This window comes from Aspergillus candidus, assembly GCF_002847045.1.
Source record: "Aspergillus candidus strain CBS 102.13 unplaced genomic scaffold BDW47scaffold_66, whole genome shotgun sequence".
In the NCBI taxonomy this organism is placed as follows: domain Eukaryota; kingdom Fungi; phylum Ascomycota; class Eurotiomycetes; order Eurotiales; family Aspergillaceae; genus Aspergillus; species Aspergillus candidus.
In genome coordinates, this window is record NW_020194071.1 from 17,818 (window position 1) to 39,941 (window position 22,124).

At 50.3% G+C, this 22,124-nt stretch overlaps 8 protein-coding genes and 1 non-coding gene across 9 annotated transcripts; 4 read left to right on the forward strand and 5 right to left on the reverse strand.

Moving 5' to 3' along the window:
- Positions 1-2,166: 2,166 nt before the first annotated feature.
- BDW47DRAFT_129172 (phosphotransferase family protein) lies at positions 2,167-3,371 on the reverse strand (the record flags this gene model as incomplete). Its single annotated transcript, XM_024816953.1, has 3 exons — positions 2,167-2,341; positions 2,470-2,911; positions 2,975-3,371. 3 exons carry the CDS (start codon positions 3,369-3,371, stop codon positions 2,167-2,169), a joined length of 1,014 nt encoding a protein of 337 aa, XP_024668281.1.
- Positions 3,372-4,131: 760 nt separating this feature from the next.
- On the forward strand, positions 4,132-4,204 carry BDW47DRAFT_t145. Its single transcript has one exon. It is a non-coding gene; the product is annotated as a tRNA-Lys (tRNA).
- A 543-nt stretch (positions 4,205-4,747) lies between these two features.
- On the reverse strand, positions 4,748-6,111 carry BDW47DRAFT_120483 (uncharacterized protein; the record flags this gene model as incomplete). Its single annotated transcript, XM_024815492.1, has 3 exons — positions 4,748-5,580; positions 5,637-5,978; positions 6,045-6,111. 3 exons carry the CDS (start codon positions 6,109-6,111, stop codon positions 4,748-4,750), a joined length of 1,242 nt encoding a protein of 413 aa, XP_024668282.1.
- Positions 6,112-6,618: 507 nt separating this feature from the next.
- BDW47DRAFT_79061 (putative TRAF-like signal transducer) lies at positions 6,619-8,476 on the reverse strand. The gene is made up of 2 exons (XM_024819870.1): positions 7,635-8,476; positions 6,619-7,576 (listed from the first exon to the last, which is right to left on the reverse strand). Exons 1-2 carry the CDS (start codon positions 8,130-8,132, stop codon positions 6,743-6,745), a joined length of 1,332 nt encoding a protein of 443 aa, XP_024668283.1. The 5' UTR covers positions 8,133-8,476; the 3' UTR covers positions 6,619-6,742.
- Positions 8,477-8,647: 171 nt separating this feature from the next.
- Positions 8,648-9,937, forward strand: BDW47DRAFT_112480 (syntaxin family protein). Its single transcript, XM_024814176.1, has one exon. The coding sequence runs from the start codon at positions 8,926-8,928 to the stop codon at positions 9,757-9,759; it is 834 nt and encodes a 277-aa protein (XP_024668284.1). The 5' UTR covers positions 8,648-8,925; the 3' UTR covers positions 9,760-9,937.
- An 18-nt stretch (positions 9,938-9,955) lies between these two features.
- Positions 9,956-10,819, reverse strand: BDW47DRAFT_112482 (uncharacterized protein). The gene is made up of 4 exons (XM_024814177.1): positions 10,762-10,819; positions 10,510-10,682; positions 10,296-10,408; positions 9,956-10,225 (listed from the first exon to the last, which is right to left on the reverse strand). The coding sequence occupies exons 2-4, from the start codon at positions 10,634-10,636 to the stop codon at positions 10,130-10,132; spliced, it is 336 nt and encodes a 111-aa protein (XP_024668285.1). The 5' UTR covers positions 10,637-10,682; positions 10,762-10,819; the 3' UTR covers positions 9,956-10,129.
- Positions 10,820-12,631: 1,812 nt separating this feature from the next.
- On the reverse strand, positions 12,632-13,351 carry BDW47DRAFT_129177 (DUF4452 domain-containing protein; the record flags this gene model as incomplete). The annotated part of the gene is made up of 2 exons (XM_024816954.1): positions 12,632-12,946; positions 13,064-13,351. The coding sequence occupies 2 exons, from the start codon at positions 13,349-13,351 to the stop codon at positions 12,632-12,634; spliced, it is 603 nt and encodes a 200-aa protein (XP_024668286.1).
- Positions 13,352-17,407: 4,056 nt separating this feature from the next.
- On the forward strand, positions 17,408-18,388 carry BDW47DRAFT_134397 (uncharacterized protein; the record flags this gene model as incomplete). Its single annotated transcript, XM_024818070.1, has 1 exon — positions 17,408-18,388. The coding sequence occupies one exon, from the start codon at positions 17,408-17,410 to the stop codon at positions 18,386-18,388; it is 981 nt and encodes a 326-aa protein (XP_024668287.1).
- A 440-nt stretch (positions 18,389-18,828) lies between these two features.
- On the forward strand, positions 18,829-22,009 carry BDW47DRAFT_112488 (calcium-binding mitochondrial carrier protein). Its single transcript, XM_024814178.1, has 8 exons — positions 18,829-19,287; positions 19,416-19,496; positions 19,585-19,792; positions 19,878-20,473; positions 20,521-20,582; positions 20,633-20,736; positions 20,791-20,823; positions 20,877-22,009. Exons 1-8 carry the CDS (start codon positions 19,158-19,160, stop codon positions 21,394-21,396), a joined length of 1,734 nt encoding a protein of 577 aa, XP_024668288.1. The 5' UTR covers positions 18,829-19,157; the 3' UTR covers positions 21,397-22,009.
- The last annotated feature ends 115 nt before the right edge of the window (positions 22,010-22,124 follow it).

Genomic DNA, 22,124 nt, shown 5'->3' on the forward strand with positions numbered 1-22,124 from the left:
GGGGTAGCTTCGAGAAGTCAACATCCAGTGGCAGGCCAATCCTGATCCGAATGCCAACGAGAAATCGTTGCGCAGTCAATGCTTTAATGGCGTCGTCTGTAGTGTCTGTCTGATCCGGAATATCAAAAGGATTGAATCCACTTTTGGCAATCAAATCTTCGAGAGTGATCTGCTCCGCCGGATTGCCGGTGGTTGGATCGGCCAGGTAACAGATGTACTGCTCAGGTTGATCGGACTCGTCGAGGTATTGGAGAAGGTTGGCATTGATGCTAGCCTGTGTGGTCGATAGCACAAAGTCATAGCCATACTGTGGGGCCGTAAGGTAAGAGGAGGTTGCATCCATGGTAGTGTTTTGCTCTTGCTGTATTGAAGTATCTGAGTGATGTCCAGGACTTGTCAATGGATGGGCAATGTCCCCTTATATAACTACCCGGGAATCGACATCCATTGAACTGATTCAGGCTAAAGACTGGACCTCCCTCGAAAGTGTATATTCCCGCAACACTTTTTCAGGCGTGTTGCTATCTGGGCCTCATCCACTCTCCCTCGAGAAAACGGGGGAAATGGTGAACGCGTAGACACATACTGCAGCGCGAAGGTAACCAATCGATGTCCCTGTCCCAGTGATTTCAATTTGAATCTTGATTCTCCGCAGGCATGCATAGTGTATGGATATTTCAGCTATTCGGCCATGCATTGTTGCAGTGCATATGCATGATGATGATCAGTAGTCAACAATGCACTTCCTCTCCCTCCTCTGCTGCTTTCGTCAGTCCATGCATGACTATATTGCCTCGTCACAGTCGCCCGACGCACAGATGCTGTGTAAGATTGGCTGTGTGAGCCAGTTATTGACCTGTTCATTGGAAAATGTATCCACACTCTGACCCTCTACAGAGGGTCTACGTAGTCATGCAGATCAACGGGACGCCCCGAAGCATATCTTGCTGCGGTTAATTTCACTTTCCCCACCTTGTACAAGATCTCGTGCTCTTGCATTCACCTATCATCGACGAGAAATGCCCTATCTTGTCGTCTTCCGGACAACAACCCCTCAGGGTGGCTGGCTGAGTTTGAGTCTGGACTGGGCTGCGGCCATAGGCACTCATTCTATAAACGAGCCCAACCGGACCCCAGGTCCAATAAAGCAGCTACTTGAGACATGTCTGTTAGCTCAAGCTCGCCAAACAAAATATGAAAGTGATTGATTGGGTTTTCCAATTGCTTCAGCGCCCCCGCTCTCGTCCCGTCCCGTCCACTGGAGATCTACCCCAGTTCGAGTGATGTTAGCGTGGACCGATCGCGTAATCTGGAAGTCTTCAGGGCCTAGGCATATTGGTTGGATCCGGGCGGACCGTTAGGGCGGATTGTTCACAGATGACGGTATCCACTGAACGACGTGCAGCTTGTTAGCGGCGCGCCCGAGTCGCGTCATGAGCTGCATGGTCTACGCCGCCTGTGTTGATAGGCCCCATGCAGTAGTCTTAGCGATATCCCTAATGGTGCCACGTCCTGTCGGATTGCCTTCCGTGGTTTGGCAATCTCATCGGCGACTCCGGACTGTGGAAGTGATCTCGATGAAAAATCGTGACCCCAGGATGCTTGGCAGCTTAAATTATTGTAACATGTTAGTGGCGAACGCCATGAATGCTGCCCGTGAGTGATTGCCCCCCTGGTGGATGTGGACTTGCCACCGATTGACCCCTCATCCCATTTAGATATAGGCCGCCTCGGTCGACAGGGGTGCTAGATTTTCAGCTGTCGTTGAAAAATGTTGTGGACCACACCACACGCTCGCGGATAATAGGGACAGACGCAAGTCCCTTCCGCAAAAAAGTACCTAGTTTCGTGGAGTAGGTGGTAAAGAAGGGGTTCGACATCGCGCCCGGGGCTTGTCTCGTGAGGTAAATGACAATGAAAGGGACGAAGGGGAGAGATAGCGATAGACACTAGGATTTTCACTCTCAAATCGGGTACCCCCTAGATTAACCCTTCTGTCGACTATCAAGGCATTATCAGGGCCTTGTGTTTGTTACGCACCTAGTAGAAAAGGAAGAGAAGGCATCCGGGTGCTGTACTAGGGCACAGTGGCAGAACGAACTACTCGCGGTGATAGGGATGGTATCTTATGTAGCCGAGTGGTATACCATTCCTTTCAAACATCCTCTATGTCTCCGATGAAAAGCGAGCAGTACACTCCTCCTTATATGTCTTCAACTGCTTCATCTTAGTCTGCGTAAATAGCTTCGCCTCTGCACGCGCCTTACCATCAAGCAACTCAACCCCCACACCGGCATCGCCATTATGCAATGCAGCCCAGTAGATGGTGTCTACGTCGAAGCTTTTTCTCGCACATAATCAAACCAAAATCTCCTAGTTCTCCGTGAATCGCGCATCTTAGTAGAGAGAAACGGTCCACTACGAGGTTGTTTGATCTCTGATGCCCTTTTAATTTCCACTCGCTCTAACGCTCGCAAGAACTGCACCATTCGAGACTCGCAAAGAGTCACAAATTTATCCATCGCGCAGCGCTCAAGCCACACTTCCGTCCCAGAGAGCAGCATCCACCAAGGCGGGTCATACGTGAATTCCGCTGGCATGGAATTCGTGAACTCGAAATCCAGAACGGGAGTGATCTGGAGTGTTTCTGGGTCGACAAGCATGTTTGAGGGTCGCATATCGTCGCAGAAGGGTATAGATAGCCCGCAATCCTCGGGGTAGTACTTTGAAATCAGCTGCGCGGGCCGGTGACGGGCAATGTACCGCTGCTGAGCAATTTCAGCATCATCGGCAAGATTGCGCTGGGCCCAAAGATGGGTCAGGTGCTCGTTTGCCACCGACCTCAGATAATCGCTTGCGTGGTCAAACGACGCGGTTGGAAATTGTTGAACAGGGTAACCAGCGACAGTGGCTAACTCGTTCATGTTGTACGTTAGGAGTCTTCTGGCAAAGTGTCATGTACCACATGAAGCACCGCCCTTCGAGATGGCCCCGATACCAGTAAATGTCGGTTGAGAAAGCTGGAACAGATAATAGGCGATTTGATCAAACATCCTGTATAGTGTTGTGCTGTCGATGTTCGGGTTCAGAATCATGTCTTCTTGATCGGGTTGTTTCAAGATGGTCGATAAAAGCGTACCGTCGACATAATCCATGATGATAAATGGACCAAGGTGTTGTGGACTCTCGGCAGTTCGGCCCCAGCTGTGAACACGAGGGATAGGGATATTGGTGTGTTGGCGGAGGTTATCCATGATCTCAACCTCATTCATGACTTTTTCGTCCCTGTAAGCGGTCGCCGTGTGTCCGGGCTTCGGAAACCGAATGATGATATCCGGCCGTCCATCGTCGAAGCTGAAGCGGAAGCGCATGTTGAAGGGGCCCTTACGAATGCCAACATAGTTTCCAGTTCCCCCTCCTTCCCGCCGCACAGCGACGAAGGCAGCCAGTTCAACCTTCGAGTCAAAAGCTCTACTTAACCAGGCTTTGCATTCGTCATCGCCGTTGGTCTCTTTAGCTCGTCAAGATAAGTCTTGAGCGAGGATGTCTTCATCTGGGGCATCTGAGCATGGGGGCGGATAGTTGAGGCCGAATCGATGTCAGAGGGTTCTTTGGGCCCTTTCGTAGCTTTCGCTTTGTGCTTCTGCGGGTCAATGCACCAAAAGTTAGGGCTCTGGATAATAGGCACAGACGGACCTAACGCAAGCGATTTTAACGAACCAGTGTTGATTTGCTTGGTGAATATTGTTGCTAGGCAGCATGTATGAGAGCTTGGGGTGTCGGGGCAGACGAGATGTGGGAGAATGTAATGTTTGTTGGCTACATAGAGATCCTTGCTGGTAGTTGGTTGCCTACAATCATTTGGCAAGAATAAATATATAGATAGCGGATTAGGACCTGGGTGATACAATAGTCACCACACTCTACTTTATACGATGATCATGCACACTAAGATTTACTGCTTAATTGGTCTTAAATTTATAAATCATCATATACACTATAGACTATGTACACTATATCATACATGTGTACCAACGGTAACCAGATACTAATATTTCTTTCCTGTCTTCCTTCAAGCGGTTCAATTTGTCTATATATATCCTTAAGAAGAATCACCCTCCATCAAGTACTGCCTGGCTAGCTCAATCGGCAGAGCGTGAGACTCTTAATCTCAAGGTTGCGGGTTCGACCCCCGCGTTGGGCTTGATCTTTTTTTTTTTTCTTTCTCCTTCCCTCTTAACAATAAATCGCACTACTCATCAAAAGAGAATATATGATATTTTGCAAATATGGCACTGCAATCGGTGAAGTGGAATAAGGTGTATTATTATTATGTGTGGGTGGTTGTCATACTGTTTAAGTTTTCCATCAACCAGAATTTCACATCCCAGCAGAATCGTTCTATCTATTCCATATGTGTCCACTACATAACCAATGTTATAGACTCGCGTTTTTTAGTCGTTTCTACCCCGAAATAAAAAAACCTCACAAATAGAGCGTAAATGCAGGTCATAAAAAGTTGTAGGGGGCTGGTGGGCTTGGCGGCCTGCTACGTCACGTTGGTTCATTGATGGCAATTAGCGAAGTTGGCGGCATAGTCAGTATGGAGCAGTATGGGGCAATGTTTGTTTGCTTTACCGACTTGGCCTGCTATCTAAAGGTAGGAAATAGTCTATTAAAAAGAAAGTGAAAGCGACACCGACAAGAAAAAAGAATTCTACGACCCTCACCAAGGCGAACATGGGTATCAAGCCGAGGTGCTGGCCCCATCAAAACCAAACAGAGTCAGATGTTCAACCACTGTGTTATGAAATGTCGTCGAGCCCCAGTTCAATATAGTGGAGATCTTGGAAACGAAATCGAATGCTTTATCACGACGTGTCGTCCGCCATGTGTCAATGTTGGCCATGTAATGACTGTCGTTGGCCTCATCCCAAAAGTGAGCCCAGAGCTCGCAGATAGGCCCCTCGGTGGTTGCAGAGAAGGTCAGCAGCTGGCACATAGTTCCTGCGACAGCTGGGGAGGCCGTATTTGATAGTCTTCGCCCTTCAGACTTTTGGTAAAACGCCTTGAGAACCTCTATCGCCGAAGCACCACCTACTGCTGCCTGATTCTGTGCTTGGTAGAGATTACCGCCCGTTGCACCGGATTTTGCTTCGACAAGGAAGAACGGAAAGCGTAAATTGAGTGGGATCAACCCGGGATCGCTGATAAGCTCGCGCTTCTCCTGAAGGTCATCCAACAGGTATTTGCCATTTCTGACCTTTCGGGACTGTAATGCAATTGCAAGCCTTTGATCTGAGATCCCCACTGATATGTCGGGACGAGGATCCTTCAACTTGAATGGAGTAACCAGCATTGGCTCAGATTGCACCGATAGGGTTGCTGTCCCTGGCCCAATCGAACCCAGTCTATCTGTGGGTGGTGCCGACTGATCGAAAGAAGCATGCTCTGAGGCTACATTGCTTCCGGGATTCTCCGGCCCTTGAGCTCCGGTTTGATCGCATAGCCGCTTTCGGGGAACTGAAGATCGGGACACTGGCGGCTGATGGACTCGAGGTTTAATGTCGGGTCGCCATTCTATTAGAAGATACCGTGTCAGCGCCCGGAACATTAGACCTACTGGTATATTATACCTCTATTTCGCACGACCATCAACATTGTGGATTTCAGGTCTTTCAGGATCTCGTGCAGAAGACTCATCCATTCAGACGCCCCAGCTTGTACCGCCGTCAGCTCCATAGACTCGCGTTGGAGCTTTGACGCTAAATGTTCAAGGGTGGACGCATTCGCGGGGGGCGTCCCAAGGACGGTATTGATTTGATGTTGTACTTCTTCAGGCACATCCACATCCACAAGAATCCCGGCACGGAAAAGCGTTCGAGTGCGGTAGGCGGAGTCACTCGGCTCCTCCGGACCAGAGGATCGAGATCGGGATACGGATGCTACTGAGGGAGGAAGAAACGTGGTGTTAGACCCTGTTGCCATATTAAGCTGTGCTAAATATTCCTCTGTTAAAGGAAGGCGAGTGAGAGAAGAAGGACTGTGGGTCAATTTAGCTTGTTTGTCGAGCTCATGGGTTGAGGAGCTTTCATCGATACTTCGCTTCATGTTGACCTTTTGGGAAGGAGCGACCAGGTCGGTCTACATTACCAGAATATTCGCACATTGCCGATTTGATTTTATGCGGGATACCACGTGATACACATCATAGTCGACTGGGTAATTTTGGACGAGACATGTTGGTGTCGTCAGGGTGGATGGACTGCAAACAAGGGTGTCAGCGCTTGAAGTGACAAAAACCGTCAGTAAATCACTAGTGGATCCTGTCCAAAATATCTCTTCCCCGACGCCAATTGGACTCAAGTACGATCTGACTGATGGATAGGTGGACAAGGTATGATTACTAGATGATACGACAGAATAGGGTTGCAGTGAAGCAGAGTGTGTACACATATAGCTGCCAGAGGGTAAGTAAACAAGAAGTTCAGTAAAGTGAAGTCAAGCTTGCTTGATATACACCAGTCGTTTCATGGATATTGATTATGATCCAGCCAGAAACAAATGCATTATACTAACGGTACACTGCACAAGGATTCAGAAAGCAAGATAAAGGGAAAAAGGCCGGAAAGTCTCACGGGCCAGCCTTGGACATCTCTATTGTAACAGTAAATTATTATCATAGTGTGGTCATCATTCGTAGGTCGAACCAGCCGTGCCCTGCACATCGATGTGCCGCCGTCTAGAGTTTGGTCCCCTCGCGGCCGCCATCACTGAGTCTCCGCGGCCGAAGCAGCCCCGGAGACGGCCCCACTGCGTTGCTGGGGCCGGCGGTCGCCGTGTCGTCACCGTCGTTGGCGTTGCCGTTACCATTATTGTTATTGTTGCGTGCACCGGCCATCCGCTGGGCTTGGTGCAGACGAGGGTTCATAAGCCACTGCACTTGCATGCGAATGCTGCTGACGGCCGCATTTGTGTGAGCCATATCTTCCTTGATGCGAAGGCATTCGTTCATGATTGCCATGCTGGCGCGGGCGTCGAGGTCGGTAATGGCGTGGGACAGTTGTCCCACCTCTTCCCGCAGAGATTCGTGAAGCGAGAGGAGGTACGTGTTGGCATTGGTGGAATAAACATTGGGAAGGTCTATCCACTGATCGTTTTCCGGTTGTTCCGGGGCGCCTGATAGCCTGCCCTCGTTGAGCGAGTCCTGTGGCAAATTCGGGTCCCGCTCGGGGATTCCCCGGGACGACTCGAACAACGTCGATCGAATGTTGGATAGCCCATCTTCGTAGATCTCATTACGCTGCTGGAGGTGGCGGACGGTCGATTCAAGGGAACCTAGTCGAGAGTTCTGGGCGTCGAGATAAGGTCCCATCATCACGAGGGGACAGCCCTGCTCGTGCGCCGCCAGTTCGGCCCGTGTGACCTTGACAGGACAACCAAATCTCGATGCTGCACACGGGTGGATCATCTCGGGACAGGCTTTCACGTGCTCCTGGAATTCCTGCTGTAATACGGTCGTCTGGCAGTCCGGACACGTTGTTTCTAAACTAGGGCATGACTCTTGTACGTGTTCCTGTGTGGCATGGATCGTCAGGATGTATCAAGTCAGAATCGGGAGGGACATGGCATACCTCGTAGTCCTTCTCCATGATATCCTCCCCACAGTGTTGACATGTATGGAGCGCATGCATACACTTTTCGGGATGTAAATCCATCTTGCGGGTCTTCTGGTTACATTGGTCATTGGGACAGTCCACCAGCCTATAGTTACAGTATTTATCAACGTGAGACTGGACATGGCCACGCGGCATGACTTCCTCGCACCCCTCCGCCGCACAAGGACACTTGACACGGATATCGTCACACATGTTGATCAATAATCGGGGGACATTGAGGTAGACGCCTTTAGTGGGAGTTCGGCAGGAGGGACAGGTGAAATCGTCGCGAATGCCCCCAAAACTGGTGATGGCGGTGTTCAGACACTTCTGGCAGAAGACATGATCGCACTGTAGTCGGATTGGACGGATAAAAGGGCAATGGCAGATCGCACACATGAGGTGGTCATCATAGCGGGAGACGTAGTCGAGAGATCGGAGGTCGACCACTTCGTTGTCATTCGGCGGATCCATGGCGAGAGATTCTTCGAGATTTCAGACGATCTTCCAATCTCCTGTTCGAATCGAATCGACTTATGGCATGAGGACTTCCGAACCCCTCTCGACCATGAACCGAAGAGAAGGCGCGATAACGGAAAAGCGGGTCGCCCGATGAGTTGCCGAAAGAGAGCAAGAATGAGAGGAACGCTCCGAGGGACAGCCCATGAGCGGTACAGGGAGGGAATAGAGCAAAGGGGGTCGGATAATGGCGGATGAGGGCACTCTAGCAAAGAACCAAGACAAAGAGAAAGAGGAAGACTGAAGTGGACTGGAGAAGCGAAGGGTGAGTTGAGGGGGTCGGAAAGAAGGAAGATTGCGGGGGGAAAGACAATCCGTCAATCAGATGGAAATGATCGGATCCTGAGGCGGAAAGCGGCAGATCAATCCAGCAAGGCGGTCAGTCCTGCATAGTCAAGTGGCCCCAATGCTACCTTAACAGACCACTGGGAAGGTCACCTTATCAATGATCTTCGTTCTCTCCAGTTATTATCATCTTCCCTGCATCCTCCCCACTGAGTACTATCCCTCTACTCAAATGACTCGTCGTTAGACTCCCTCCCTCTTTGTTCTTCTGTACCAACCTATCCGGTTCGAGCGGGTCGACGGTGTGAGCCGTTCTCCGCATCGCCTCCTTCGTTAGCGCCAACAACCACCCCCTCCCATCAGCTTTCTCTTCTCGTTCGTCTTCGCCTGAAACCGTGTAACTCCTCCGTTCGCTATTGAACCCCATCTCAAGATCTCCCACATTCCATCCGATCATTCGACCATGACCAATCCATCGCAATTATTCCTCCTCGCGGATCACATCAAGCTCTCACTACTAGAGCGACAACGGGCGATCTCACTGAGCCTCGAACCCAACAGTCAAGATGGAGAGATCTCGCGCTCCCTAGAGTCAATGCGGGAAGGGATCGAAAGCGTGGAGGCAGAACAGGCCCGGCTGAAAGCCGCCAATGACGAAGAAGCGGCCGCCGACCTGAAAGACCAGCTTTCACACCTGCAGTCGCAGTTCCGCGATCTGTCATCTCAGTTCCACGGTGGTGCGTCGTCATCGTCGTCGCCGGCGCACTCGACGCCCGGCAACGCGACCGGCGACGACGACCACCTACACCCGTCGGAGTTCGTCCAGAGCTCGTCTCCCGACCTTAAACAGCCCGTCCCACAGCACCCACCGGGCAAGTCGGTGCGATTCATGGACTCGGCTGCCGCGGAGGAGGAAGAGATTAACCGGCGCAACAACCTGTTCCAGCCGTATCGCGACTCGCCGTCGCCGCACGGCGCGGATACCTCTGACATGGACAACCAGCAGGTGTACGATCACCACGAGCAGACGATGCGCGACCAGGACGAGCAGCTGGATCGCCTGGGCGAGTCCATCGGGCGGCAGCACCAGCTCAGCATCCAGATCGGGGACGAGCTCGAGGGCCACGTTGCGCTGCTGGATGATGTGGATGGCCACGTCGACAGACACCAGGGCCGGCTGGACGGGGCGCGGCGGCGACTCGACAAGATCCGGCGAAGTGCTGGCGATAATTGGAGTATGATGACGATCATTGGACTCATCATTGTTCTGGTTATTCTGATTGTTTTGTTGAAGTGATCTTTACTCTGCCATGTTTTCACGAGTTGGGGTTTATTTTTTAATTCGGGGCGCGTGGCGTTGTTTCACCTGTGACGAAGCCGCTGTTAATTAGGCGTAGGATGTACGGCGTTGGGATCGGCTGTTCCAGCACAGTCTACATTTGTCCATTATCTATACAGATTATATTACCATCTTTACCTACACCGGATCATAATCATTTATATCGAAGTAAAATTTCAAAGTAGAATACAGGGCATCATCAATAAGAACAGACCCAATAGCCAATAAAAAGAGCACCATCATATACAACCCGATTTTACAAAAAATGAGCAAACCCAAAAAGACAGAAAAGAGAGCAAAAGAATTAATGAAACATTAACAATCACTTTTACTTCTGCTCCTTAGTACTATGCAGCTCCTTCTTCGTCTTCTCCTGCAACGTCGTGATGTCTTCTGAGTCGAGATCGCCCCGGTCTGCTTTGATCTGTGGATATCATCCGTTAGCTTGTCCTAACCCTTCTATTTCCTTTCAAGATGGAAAAAGATGAACATACCGACGCCTCACTGTTACTAGCCAGCTCACCCTTCCACTTCCCCTTTCCTTCTCTCTTGCGCTGGAGGCCTTCCTCTTTCTCTTCTTCGTAGTGGATGTCGAGGTTGTCGCGGTCTGTAATTATTTTGAAAAAGAACTTGTTAATTTGAGAATTTTGATTGGGGGGAGGGGGGATATGGAGGAATTGGAGGTAGATAGATAGGGAAGGTACTAACTGTGATCTGATTCTTTCAAGCCCGGTCGAGCAGCGGTTGTGTGCAGCGGGGAGGAGAGGACGGCGTAGCCTTGCTGGGGGCGGAGGGCGCGGAGAGATGCGCGGACGGTAGGTGCGAGGAAGGACATTTTATTGTTTGTATAGGATTGGTAGTTGTGAATTGGTAGGGAAGTGCTGGGTTGGTTAGATTGATTGTTTCAATTGACTGGGTATGTGTGTGTGTGTGTTTGTGGTGGGTGGTCGAGTAACTCACCAGATATATAACCAGGAAGTAATAAGTAGGTAAAAGGTCGTAACTTAATGACGTCGATAGTTGAAAGATGTTAAGGAGCAACAAAAACTACAGGGAAGCAACCATCTATTTAAACTCCATCCTTCAAACCCTCGGTAATACTATATTACAACTTCGACCCAGCAATCCAGACCCCATGGCCCAACCACATTGAGCTGATTTCCCGGACCTCGTTGATAGAAACCCAGACAGTGACGCTCCGCTCGCCCACGTCGACGTGACGTCATAGGTTGGTTTTCGCCGCTTTCTTGGCTCACCATTACCCTGGAGTTCAATGGATGGATGGATGGGGTGCTGTGAGAGGAGATCATCTACTTAACAAATTTATAGAAACCTATATCTCGAGGATAGTTACTTATGAAAAGGGTCAGTAATGGTCGGATGGGAGGGAAAGGGAAGAGGGAGATGACCGGATGAGGACGCACCGGGTATGACATCATATACGGGTGAACTTGGTTTTCGAGCGGATTGCGTGTTATAAGGATGGTCTGGTGGGTGCTTGTACTTCCTCATGCTTGTGCTTCTTCGGCATGATGCGTGCTGTGCCTTGCGATAGGTTTGCATTTATTCAGAACTTAAGGTTGCTTGCTGACTTGAGTCTTGGTGTTGGGTTTGCATACGTATTGGTGTCAGTAAGGGGTGTTATGTTCGGTATGCTGTATAACGACTATTCTGTTATGATGCCGTATGATTTACCTGGGCCTATCCAGTTACTATTACTATGTATTGGGACATCGATAATGGATGAAATGGAATGTGATAGATAGTGGAATGAGGTTGACATCGATTAAGCTCGAGTAAAAGGACTAGCCATACAGACAAAAGAGACAGGGTAAAGAGAGATCACAAAGATAATCAAATCATACACGGCATCAACACTCGCCGGGAGTCCCCAAAACAAATATGAACATCCGATCGAATCAACGCGGAAGTCAAGAGAATAGAACCAACAGGTAACAGACCCTGCAAAACTCCACATCCAATCCATGGACTTTTCCTTTTCTTCTTCTTTCACAACAGGCTGTTGTCCTGCCGAGAATCGAATGTCCACCCAGCCTCAATCCATGTACAAGAACGAAATGAAAACAAAAGGTATTTAAAGAAACAGATGCGAATAGAAGTCAAAGGAAAAAAGAAGAAAACGAGAGGAATAAAAGAACAAACACTCCGAATTCAACATACCCAAACAATGCACACGTATATCGTTTCCACCTTTCTAGATCCCTAAAACCGTGAAAAACCCGTCCCACCCATAAGATTAACCCCAAAAGATCCGAAAAAGAGAAAACTGCCGAGTCATCGGCCAGTCGTCCAAACACACCAAAAAAAAGCAACTCCGAACAATAGATGCGCACACCGATGGCAAGTCGCCGCGCTTTCTATACATCATCGTGACCAATCCACGAGGGCAGAAAGATATGGATTTTCCCTAACCGAAAGACAACAAGGAGAGAGGTATCGTTGAACAGGTGGAAGAATGCAAAAATCGAAGTAGCAGGCGCCGTCGCTCGCAGGAAGTCGAAAGCATCACTCTAGATGTAAGTGCTAAAGGTCGTCATCGGTGAAGGTAGTTATATACAGAATATCACTGAATGATCCGACATTTGGCGATTCGTCAAGAAGAAAGGGTTGTCAGTCGTAATAAAAGAGGATGCGATGGTCGTCAAAAGTAAGTCGATAAGTCGAAAGAACAAAAGGAGAAGGAAGTAGAGCGAAGGATGATTATGACCCGCGGTTAGGAAGCCCGATGATGTAGAAAATGGACGAAATGGCGAACGCTGCCATGAGCGGAAAACCTGCCGATGGAATGGCAACTGGCCGTAGGTGGTCATTACCACCGGCGGTGCACATTCTGCAGGGCAGCCGGGGACATGGACGTCGGCGGGCTAGTCAAGGTCATCCCGGTTTGGGGGTTAACGATGGGGATGACCTTGCGGGTGCGAGCTGCAGCAGAAGGCTGTTGGAAGCCGGCGTGACCGAGATTCCCGACCGCAGCATGGACATAGGCGTTGTTGGACGCAGGCGACAGGGAGATCGAAGGGGTGACCTGCTGAACGGGCTGAATCTGATGCTGGAGAGGCGAGGTGTCGGGGGAACCACTGGAAAGCGACGATCGATCGGAAGACGCCGAGTGAATGGAGTGGAGCTGAGCGGTGTTCATATTAGCGAGGAAGATATTGAGTTTGGGTTAAGCGTCTGGCACGGGAGGATCTACGAGTCGAAGGGTTCGGGATCTCTTTTCAAAAGTGAGTGGGCAACGTACATCGTCCTCAGTCAGGAGACCCGGACAGAACTCCAGGTCATCATCCAGATCAAAAGACCGACCGGCTTCGAATCTCGCACGGAAGGCCGTCACCGCAGGGGCCTCAGCAAGCTCTCTCATGCTCTTGACACCACGAAACTGACGCTGGGCATTCTGGGGGGCCATCTTGGGGGCCCGTCGGGAACGACCCCCTAGGTGGCCGTGGCCGTGGACGTTCGGATGAGCGTGAGTGGCGGCGCCATGGTGCGGATGTTGCTGATGCTGCTGGCCATAGAAGAAAGCAGACATGGTGAAGGGTATTGGTGGTTGTCGTTGTAGTTGTGATTGATGGATAGATCGAAAAGAACGAACTCGGACCAGCTCGCTGGGGGATCCCGAGAACAAGGAGGCAAAGGACTTTGAAAAACAAGAATCAACAGGATGGAAGATCCAAATCAATCACGTCCAAACAAAGAATGCGAGAAAGATAAATACGAGATAAAAAATAATATCGAACAAAGTAGATGGGGGGAGAAGAAAATGGAGGACGAAAGGGAAGAAGAAGAATGCGAAATGTTGTGTGGGATGTGGAATGGGATAAGATGGGATGGGGCGGCTTTGGCGGGACAAGGAGAGGTGAAAAATAGGAAGAGTGAACGGGGGAGGCAAGTGAGCGAGAGGGGCTTTTTTTGGTGCAGACACGGTTATTTGACTGGGGCGGAGCATAAATTGATAATAACAATCCAAGAAAAAGGGAAAAAAAAAACATTAAAAAAGAATGTCCATACCATGGATTACCATACACAGAACACTCCCTCCTTTTTTCAGTAAGTTTTTCAATTTCTACTTGACTTATAGAGTAAGAATTGGTAATGTTACCCTATCAATCATCACCAAAGGGTCAACCCAAGGTTCCGAGACTCGGCACTAGTATGGTAATCAGGTCACGCACAAGTTTTAGGGCAGTTCAAACCACCAACAAGAGTTCTGTTCTTGGCTTGCTTGGTGGCGAGTCATTACTCCTGATCTCCAATCGCCTTTCTTCATCGGTCTGGAAAGTGGATCTCCTGCAGCCACTTTTCCTTGTCCCAATCATCGTCATTTCGGGTGGAGCCACTGTGACGTTGGAAAATTTCCACTAGTCCTGTTTCAGGGCAAGTCTCTTTTTGGAACCATTTCTGATCTCGTACAGAGTGGCTGACGGCCGATCCCAGCTTTGAGATGCTTCGACATGGACCTGGTCCCTCCAATGTGGTGGGAATACATGTCCGACCCCGTACGGTCACTACCGCCGGTGGACTGGTATGGTGGTCCGTAGACTCCGTACAGCCGTCGGACCTGGCAAGGGCCAGCCAGATAATAATACCTTCCTGCATGATACCGAGCTAACCACTGCAGGATAAGTGGATCGGCAGGTGTTGAATGAGGCAGAACCGGGGAAGATCGTGGATCGGGGGGCATGCAAAGGTTGACGACGATGGGACGTGTAACCATCTGCTGTCAACCAGCATGGTGTGCCCTCAGGTAAGGACTGAGGTGGAAATGCGATGCGATGCGATGCTGTTCCACTCTTTTCTCTCGGCTGGTATCAGTTGGAGAGGTTGATAATAATAGTGACCAGCGGGTATCGAATCCATCATGGAAATCAAGGTGGGAATGTTGACCTTTCCACCTTCCGAAGACAGGCATGCGTTGGCAAACATCTCCAACTCATGGCTCCACCGGGGCCACAGAGGCAGCAAATGAATTGCCAAGCCAGTCATTGATTTCATTTATTGTCCCCTTGGAACGGGTACCACGCTGATCCGTTCCGTACGAGTCCGTGTAATTTGAATACGGTCTGTTTCATTTCATCAAACTCTGACACTGACCACCACGTGATCTGTGGGATGATACATGCAGCCCCCAAGAGCTGGACTGGACGGAGCCCAGCCCAATCCCCAAAGTTACCCTATCCCATTTCAATACCCGTTTACAATTCAGTCCAAATTTCGAAATTCCATCGGAACCTGGTAATTTTCATCCCAGCCCTAGGTCCTGATCAGCAGGCAGCCAAGCGGGTCTTTCGTCTCCTTTCAACCAATTCGATAACCGACCATGATCGTTATTGATCGATGGATGGCCGTGGGATTCGGCCTGACTTCGACGGTTTTCGACACCCGATCTGCGTCGTCTCCATCTTGGAACAGGTTGAAGAATTAGGGACTAGTGTCTCATCCGGACGGGCCACGGAGTCACTACTACGTATTCATGGAATGGGGAGGGATGATAGCGCCTGCGCCCCTCTCCCTCCCTCCACCTCGAAAGGTACTGATCAAATCAATATGGATCTGCCGCCCGCTAGCCAGAAACTGACGCCGTTCTTGGGCCCAAGCCCCCCAATCCCAGCATGGGAACACCGGCATCTGAGAGGCTGGCCTGCAATGACGGCCGAGGACGGGAAGTTTGAGGAAAATGGGCGGCGGCTCCGGGGAGACACGAATAGTATATTCTGAACTGACCATAGGGCCAGAGCTCTGCCCAGAGCGTGGGCGCCACCACCCCCCTCCTCCTCTCTCCTTGGCGTCAGCCGGGCCAGGGAAAGTCAGTGCGTCGACCGTGCTAGCTGCATGATGCGCGACCAAACAGGCTGGAGTAAGACACATGGACCTTGCCCGTTAGCTCACCCTCTGAAGGTTTATCCAGGTGGTGGCATTCACGTTCCTGGAGTTGGTGGCTCACCGCCCCTTTGGGTGGATTCCATCCCTGCAGGTAGACTAACTGAGACAGAGATGTCAAATCATTTCAACGATTGGTGTTTTGGAGGGGTGGGTGAGAGGAATCAAGGTCCCTTCTGTCTGATACTGAAAAAAAAACTGGGCAATGACCAATGAGACATGTCATCAGGGGGTTGGATATCATAATTCCGATCCTTCTGACAAAGTGCGGGGCCGGCTGCACTCCAGGCGCCATGGTCGTACCAGTCTCAATTCTTTCATCTGGGAAAAGATTACGGATGACTCCGTAGTAATCACTCCAACCAACATTATAAATATAGAAATTGACCAGAACTGCATTGCCAATTAATGAATATCATCCAGTCAACTAATGACCCTCCTGTCAGGCCGTGGGTCTCCCGATGAAACAAGCCTAGGGAGTAGGCGCCTGTCGGTATCCCAGACAAGGGGCACCGGCAACAGCACGAGCGAAACGTATGTTCCTGCTACAACTATACTCCTTTGGCACAACACCTGATCTGATCTCACCAGACATGTCCTAAACAATCCAGAGCATGATACTGACTAATACTGTAAGACAGGTAGATTTCCCCTATCCATCATAATAATGAAAATGCCTCCTACATACACCCGTAGATACTTGCCTTGCTCGTAGTATCCAACCCTTTCCGCCTTCTGTAGGTACCTTAGCGGCCCCATTCCTACCTACCTATCTAGGTACCTACCTAGCAAGGGAGATGGAAACACGTCCAAACAAGTCATAATAATAATAATACCAAGGAGATGAAATGGAAAACAAGCAAATAGTCCAGCCCCTGGCATGAGTGAGTCCATGACCCATTGCGCTAAATAATAACTACCGGACACTAAATATGGGGTAGCTATGTAGTTCCCACTAGAAAGTGGGGAGGGAGGGAGCTCTCCAGGGGTAGATGGATAGATGGATTGTAGATGGGTATTTACCTAGATAGGTAGGTAGGTAGATAGTGTGATCGTGCTGTGTTACTAGATGTGTTCATGGTATGCATGAGGTGGTGTATAGTCTATACATGCTTCCTTAGCTGGTGCCTGTCTATTTAGGTATGTCAACAGCGGCTGATGTACATCTGAGCTAAAGCATGTAGTTCCCACCTCCCTTAGACCTACCTAAGGTAGGTGAACCCCTTTCTGCACTCATTATCTTCTAATGTTGTGTTATAGATACACATGTGTGTAACTACCGGTATTCTGACTAACTTTTTTATGCATTTAGTTTGATTGTTTTGACCTCTCTGCATGCTAGGGGGAAAGAAGAGTTTGTTTGAGCTGTTAGCTCTCTTGGACGCTGTATCTGTATAAGAACACGGTTGTGATGGAAGATCATGATGCTATAATGACCTACTTCGTACCAGGTTAGTTCCATGTATAGACTTTCTGGGTAAAGGGTAAAAGGGCACGGGAAGAGAGGAGAACCTCGAAGCAAGAACGGGAATCTACAGCGCGACCCCTCAAAACCATACTCACAAGGCACCGCCGATGATGAAATGTTGACGATGAAGCCGAAATCCCGCTGGGCAAAATAAACCTGCCACGACTCAACCTCCCTTTGTGCCGTCCTATCCTCCCCTATCCCCTCCTCCCCAAGCCAGCATTTCCACTGACAGCAGCCATGGCTTCTTTTGGACGTCGCCCGAACCGCTCAAAGCCTCCGGTGCCATATGTGCCCGACTGGAGATTCCAAGTCAAGTCTCACATTGCTCCGGCTCCGACGCCGGCAGAATTCAACGATTGCTTCCTCAAGGAAAGCGACTGGCAGGAAAGACAACTGCTGAGCCCAGTCATGCAATGTGTGAAGCTACCCCCAGCGCCTGGCAGAGACGGGGACGACTCCGTCAGCCTGCAGATCATGGATCTTTTAGACGCAGGCGATAAGCACGAGGCCCAGGTCTTCACGGTCCGGTTGCTAGAAACGACATCGCAATCGCTTCCCCCGAAGGGCACGAAGCTCGTTGCAAAGCTGTACGACCCGCTTTACTACGATGACGAGGCGGGGGCTCTCGACCCTTTCGTCTGCCTGGACTGGGACTACACCCACGAGGTAAAAGCATATGCGATTCTTCGCTATCTGCAAGGTCACCGGATACCGAGATACCACGGATCCTACTCGTTGACTCTACCCGTGGATGGAGGACACACGCGGACCGTCCGGATGATTTTGATCGAGCATATCCCAGGCCTCATCATGGAAGATGCCAATCCGGAGTACTTTGACCAGTCTCTCCGTCAAGACCTGATGAGGTCGATCGTGGACCTCGAAAGCGAGCTCCACGAGAAGAACGTGTCGATCATGGGTATTGAGCCGCGGAAAATCACCTTGACATCGCCGACTAGCGACCAGCCTCGGGTCATGTTTGTCGACCTAGCCGCTACTTTTTTTGGCCAGAGCCGAGTTCCTCCCGCTGCGTCAGAGATGAACTCTACTGTGGGAGGATACATCTCACCGTTGCTGCGATGGAAAGAAGCTAATGACCGGCCCGGCCTATTTGCGGACTGGATCGATTGGGAGTGGGATTCTTGGATTGACGCCGAGTATGCCCACACAGATGCTGAGATCACGAAGGAGATGCGAGAACTGTATTCCGATGACTAGGTAGGTAGTACTGGTTTGATACTGACAATACAAGGGGTTCATCATGCGCTTGGGGGTCTCTACTTTAAGTAAAGGGCTACCAGGGAGTATGATACTGCGAAATTGTGAAATATTAGCTGATTTCCGTGTTTTTTTCTACCTAAATTGTTGTTTTGATTCTTCAAGTTTTGATCTTTGTAGTCTTGCAACTATTTCGCAAGTAGACGCAGTCCTTCACAGTCATTCTCTGCATCGTTCGATCGGTCCTCCCAACCTGCTTGTAGGTATCTATTGCATTCCTTATCAACTGAAGTGATCGCAGTTATCTATCAAAACCCAAACAGGCTAGTAGGGCTTGGCCCTTTGGTCAGGACCGAGATTTCTTCCGAACATGTCGTAATAGAAAAGCAAATCATGGCGCGTGGATTTCTCACTCGCAGCCTTTTCTATAGGCCTTTCTCGCGGCTGCTGATCCACCCCATTATCGTCCTTCATTAGTGTCCTACCTATTATTTTTTATTATTTTTTATTTTTTATTACTATCTTATACCCGCCCGCCTCCACTACTGCCAAACTGCCATGTCCGAACTTCCGCTGCTTTGAGAATTTCATCCCGACCGGAACAAATTATTCGATGTACAACCACCAATATCACCATCTCCTCTCCTTATTATCCTCCTCTCACCGGTCCCTGTCGTGACAGAGTCGGTCTCTGATCGCACATCTTCCGTGTGATACCCAGTCTTGTCAAATAATGCCGGGTTCCCGATAATCCCTTTCATTCGCGATCATGGTAATTTCGGAATCCCCAGACGAGCGTGACCGCAGGATCGCGGATCTTTGGGAGAGTCTCGGCGTTTCCAAAAGTGGCCGTCTGGATCTCAATGGTCTCAAGAAGGGTTTAAAGAAAATTGATCATCGTGAGTTGGAAAAGGCCTTTCCCCTCACCCCCTCTCATCCCACCCCCCCCTTCCCCTCTTCTCCATCCGTGACCCGATCCCGTGGTGATGGTGCTGTCAACTGACCGGGTTTACATTCGTCACTTTAGCGCTCAAAAATGCGGATAGTATGCTGGGGAATGTCTTGCATGCGGTCGATACAAATGGGGATGGGTTTATTGATTATTCTGGTAAGATCGCGTGTGCTGGACCTCTGATCGTCAAGTGGGCTGGCTCCCCCCATGCTGGCTTCTTCGGGCCAAACTAATGATCGCCTAGAATTTCGTGCCTTCGTCGACCATACCGAATACGGCTTGTCGCAGCTTTTCCAGAATATCGATCGGAACCGGAACGGGGAAATCGATAAGAACGAGCTCAAATCCGCCTTTTCAAACTCCGAGGTGACCGTCTCGAGCGCCAAGCTGGAAGCCTTCTTCAGCGACGTCGACACGAATAAGGATGGGGTCATTTCCTACGAGGAATGGAGGTATGTCGTCCCCTGCGCTGGTCAGACGGGTCGTCAGATGAGGTCCCCTCTGACCATGGTTCATGACTGACGGTGCCGCTCCTAGGGATTTCCTGCTCTTCCTGCCCGCCTATTCCTCCAACCTGCACGCCATTCTCTCATACTACACGGCCACGGGAAATCTAAACCCGGAAGGAGACGTCCACATCAACGATCTACAGGGTTTAGGTACAGACCACTCGTTTCCTAAACGTATCCTCTTGGCCATCAAAAGCTTTTTGTACAATATCCCGGTGCCTGCGTTGGCAGCCCTCATCCCGTCCGCCCACGCAGAAGCCCCGGGCTCCGGCCATGATGATTTTGTATCCTTAGATGGTGACTCGGAATTGGAGTGGCTACCCATACCAAGGCGTGTCGCCATGTGGATGTCCTTTCGATATTATGAACAGAAGTTGACCGAGAACACTCCTCAATTAGGTTATTTCATTGCGGGTGGGATTGCGGGCGTCGTTTCGAGAACGGCGACGGCCCCTTTGGATCGCCTCAAGGTCTATCTGATCGCCCAGACCGGCATCCAGTCGTCCGCCGTTAGCGCCGCCAAGGATGGTGCGCCGCTGGAAGCCGCGGGGAGAGCATCACGGACGTTGACCGATGCTGTCAAGGAGTTGTGGCGGGCCGGAGGGGTGCGGAGTCTGTTTGCAGGTTTGTCTGAACCGCCCGTCCATCTGGACGTGCGCTAACTTTTGCAGGCAATGGATTGAATGTGGTGAAGGTCATGCCCGAATCGGCCATCAAATTCGGAGCCTACGAGGTCAGCTTGCTAGTTTACGTTTCGAGTATCAAGGAACTAACGTGGGATAGTCTGCGAAACGTGCATTTGCTCGCATGGAAGGTCATCATGACCCGAGGAAACTGTCACCGGTCTCCCAGTTTCTCTCTGGAGGCTTCGGCGGAATGGTTGCCCAGTATGTGTTGATTTCCCGCCGTTGGTATTGGATCTTCTCTGACAGACATGGTAGATGTTTCGTTTATCCGCTCGACACGTTGAAGTTGTAAGTGACCTGGACTCCTCCGGAGATGGGCATCGAAACTCACAATCCCCCAGCCGCATGCAGTGTGAAACCGTTGTAGGAGGCCCGAAGGGCAACAAGTTGATCGCCGCCACCTTTCGAAAGGTGTGGAATAAGAACGGTCTCTTCGGTTTCTTCCGCGGCCTGCCGCTAGGGATAACGGGCATGTTCCCCTACGCGGCCATCGACCTGTCTACCTTCGAATACCTCAAGCGCACCTTGATCGCGCGCAAAGCTCGCCTCCACCACTGCCACGAGGACGACGTTCCCCTAAACAACTTCACGACCGGCGGGATCGGTGCACTGAGCGGAGGTCTGAGCGCATCCGTCGTCTACCCGCTGAATGTCCTCCGAACAAGACTCCAGGCGCAGGGCACCATTCTCCACCCCGCCACCTACTCCGGGATAGGCGATGTCGCGCGCAGAACGATCCAGACCGAAGGCTTCCGGGGCTTCTACAAGGGCCTGACGCCAAACCTTCTCAAGGTCGCTCCCGCGGTTTCCATCAGTTACGTCGTCTACGAAAACGCGAAACGCATGCTCGGCCTGAAATAAGTTAACCAAAGGGCTAACTGCGCCGGGGCCGCTCACCCACTCCCGCCGTCATATATCCTCGATTACCGTCTCGTTTTGCTTGATCTTTAGACCTTTTCAAGATACCCTACAGCCAATAACAGACTTATGGCACCGTATGCTTTGCATGGCTCTAACCACGCAACCTCATCACCCCCCGCGTCGCAGCCAGCCAGCCCAGCGCTCCCACCCATACATATCCTCCTGCATCCTGTCGGGCCGTCTACCGTTACAAAACCAGGCCATTGTTTCGGGGAAAACGCGCGCAGATCGAACGGCCACTAAACAACTGTTTGCATACCTGTCACACAAACATACACACCCACCCACCCTCGCATGGCAAGGCGTCGTGCGGCAAAGCATATTGGAGTTTTTCTTTTTTATTTTCTTTTCCTTTCCATTTCATCATATTCTTTTTGCTACCATCTCGTTGTACACTGGATTCCCCTGGTTGATCTGTGGAATACACAGAGCCCACATACTATTATTATTATTGTTTACTTTTTTCCCTTCATCTTTTGGGGAGTGTATTTAGAGACATATATTGGCATTACTGCCTTGTTTGAATAAAATGGGGAGATATTATGATATAGAAGTAGTACCTACATAGTATAGACATACTATATGGAAATTGATAGCATACGCAGTTACCACCTCTTATACCTAAACTGAACCTATCCCGTGCAAACTCTATACAAATTTCCCCCCCT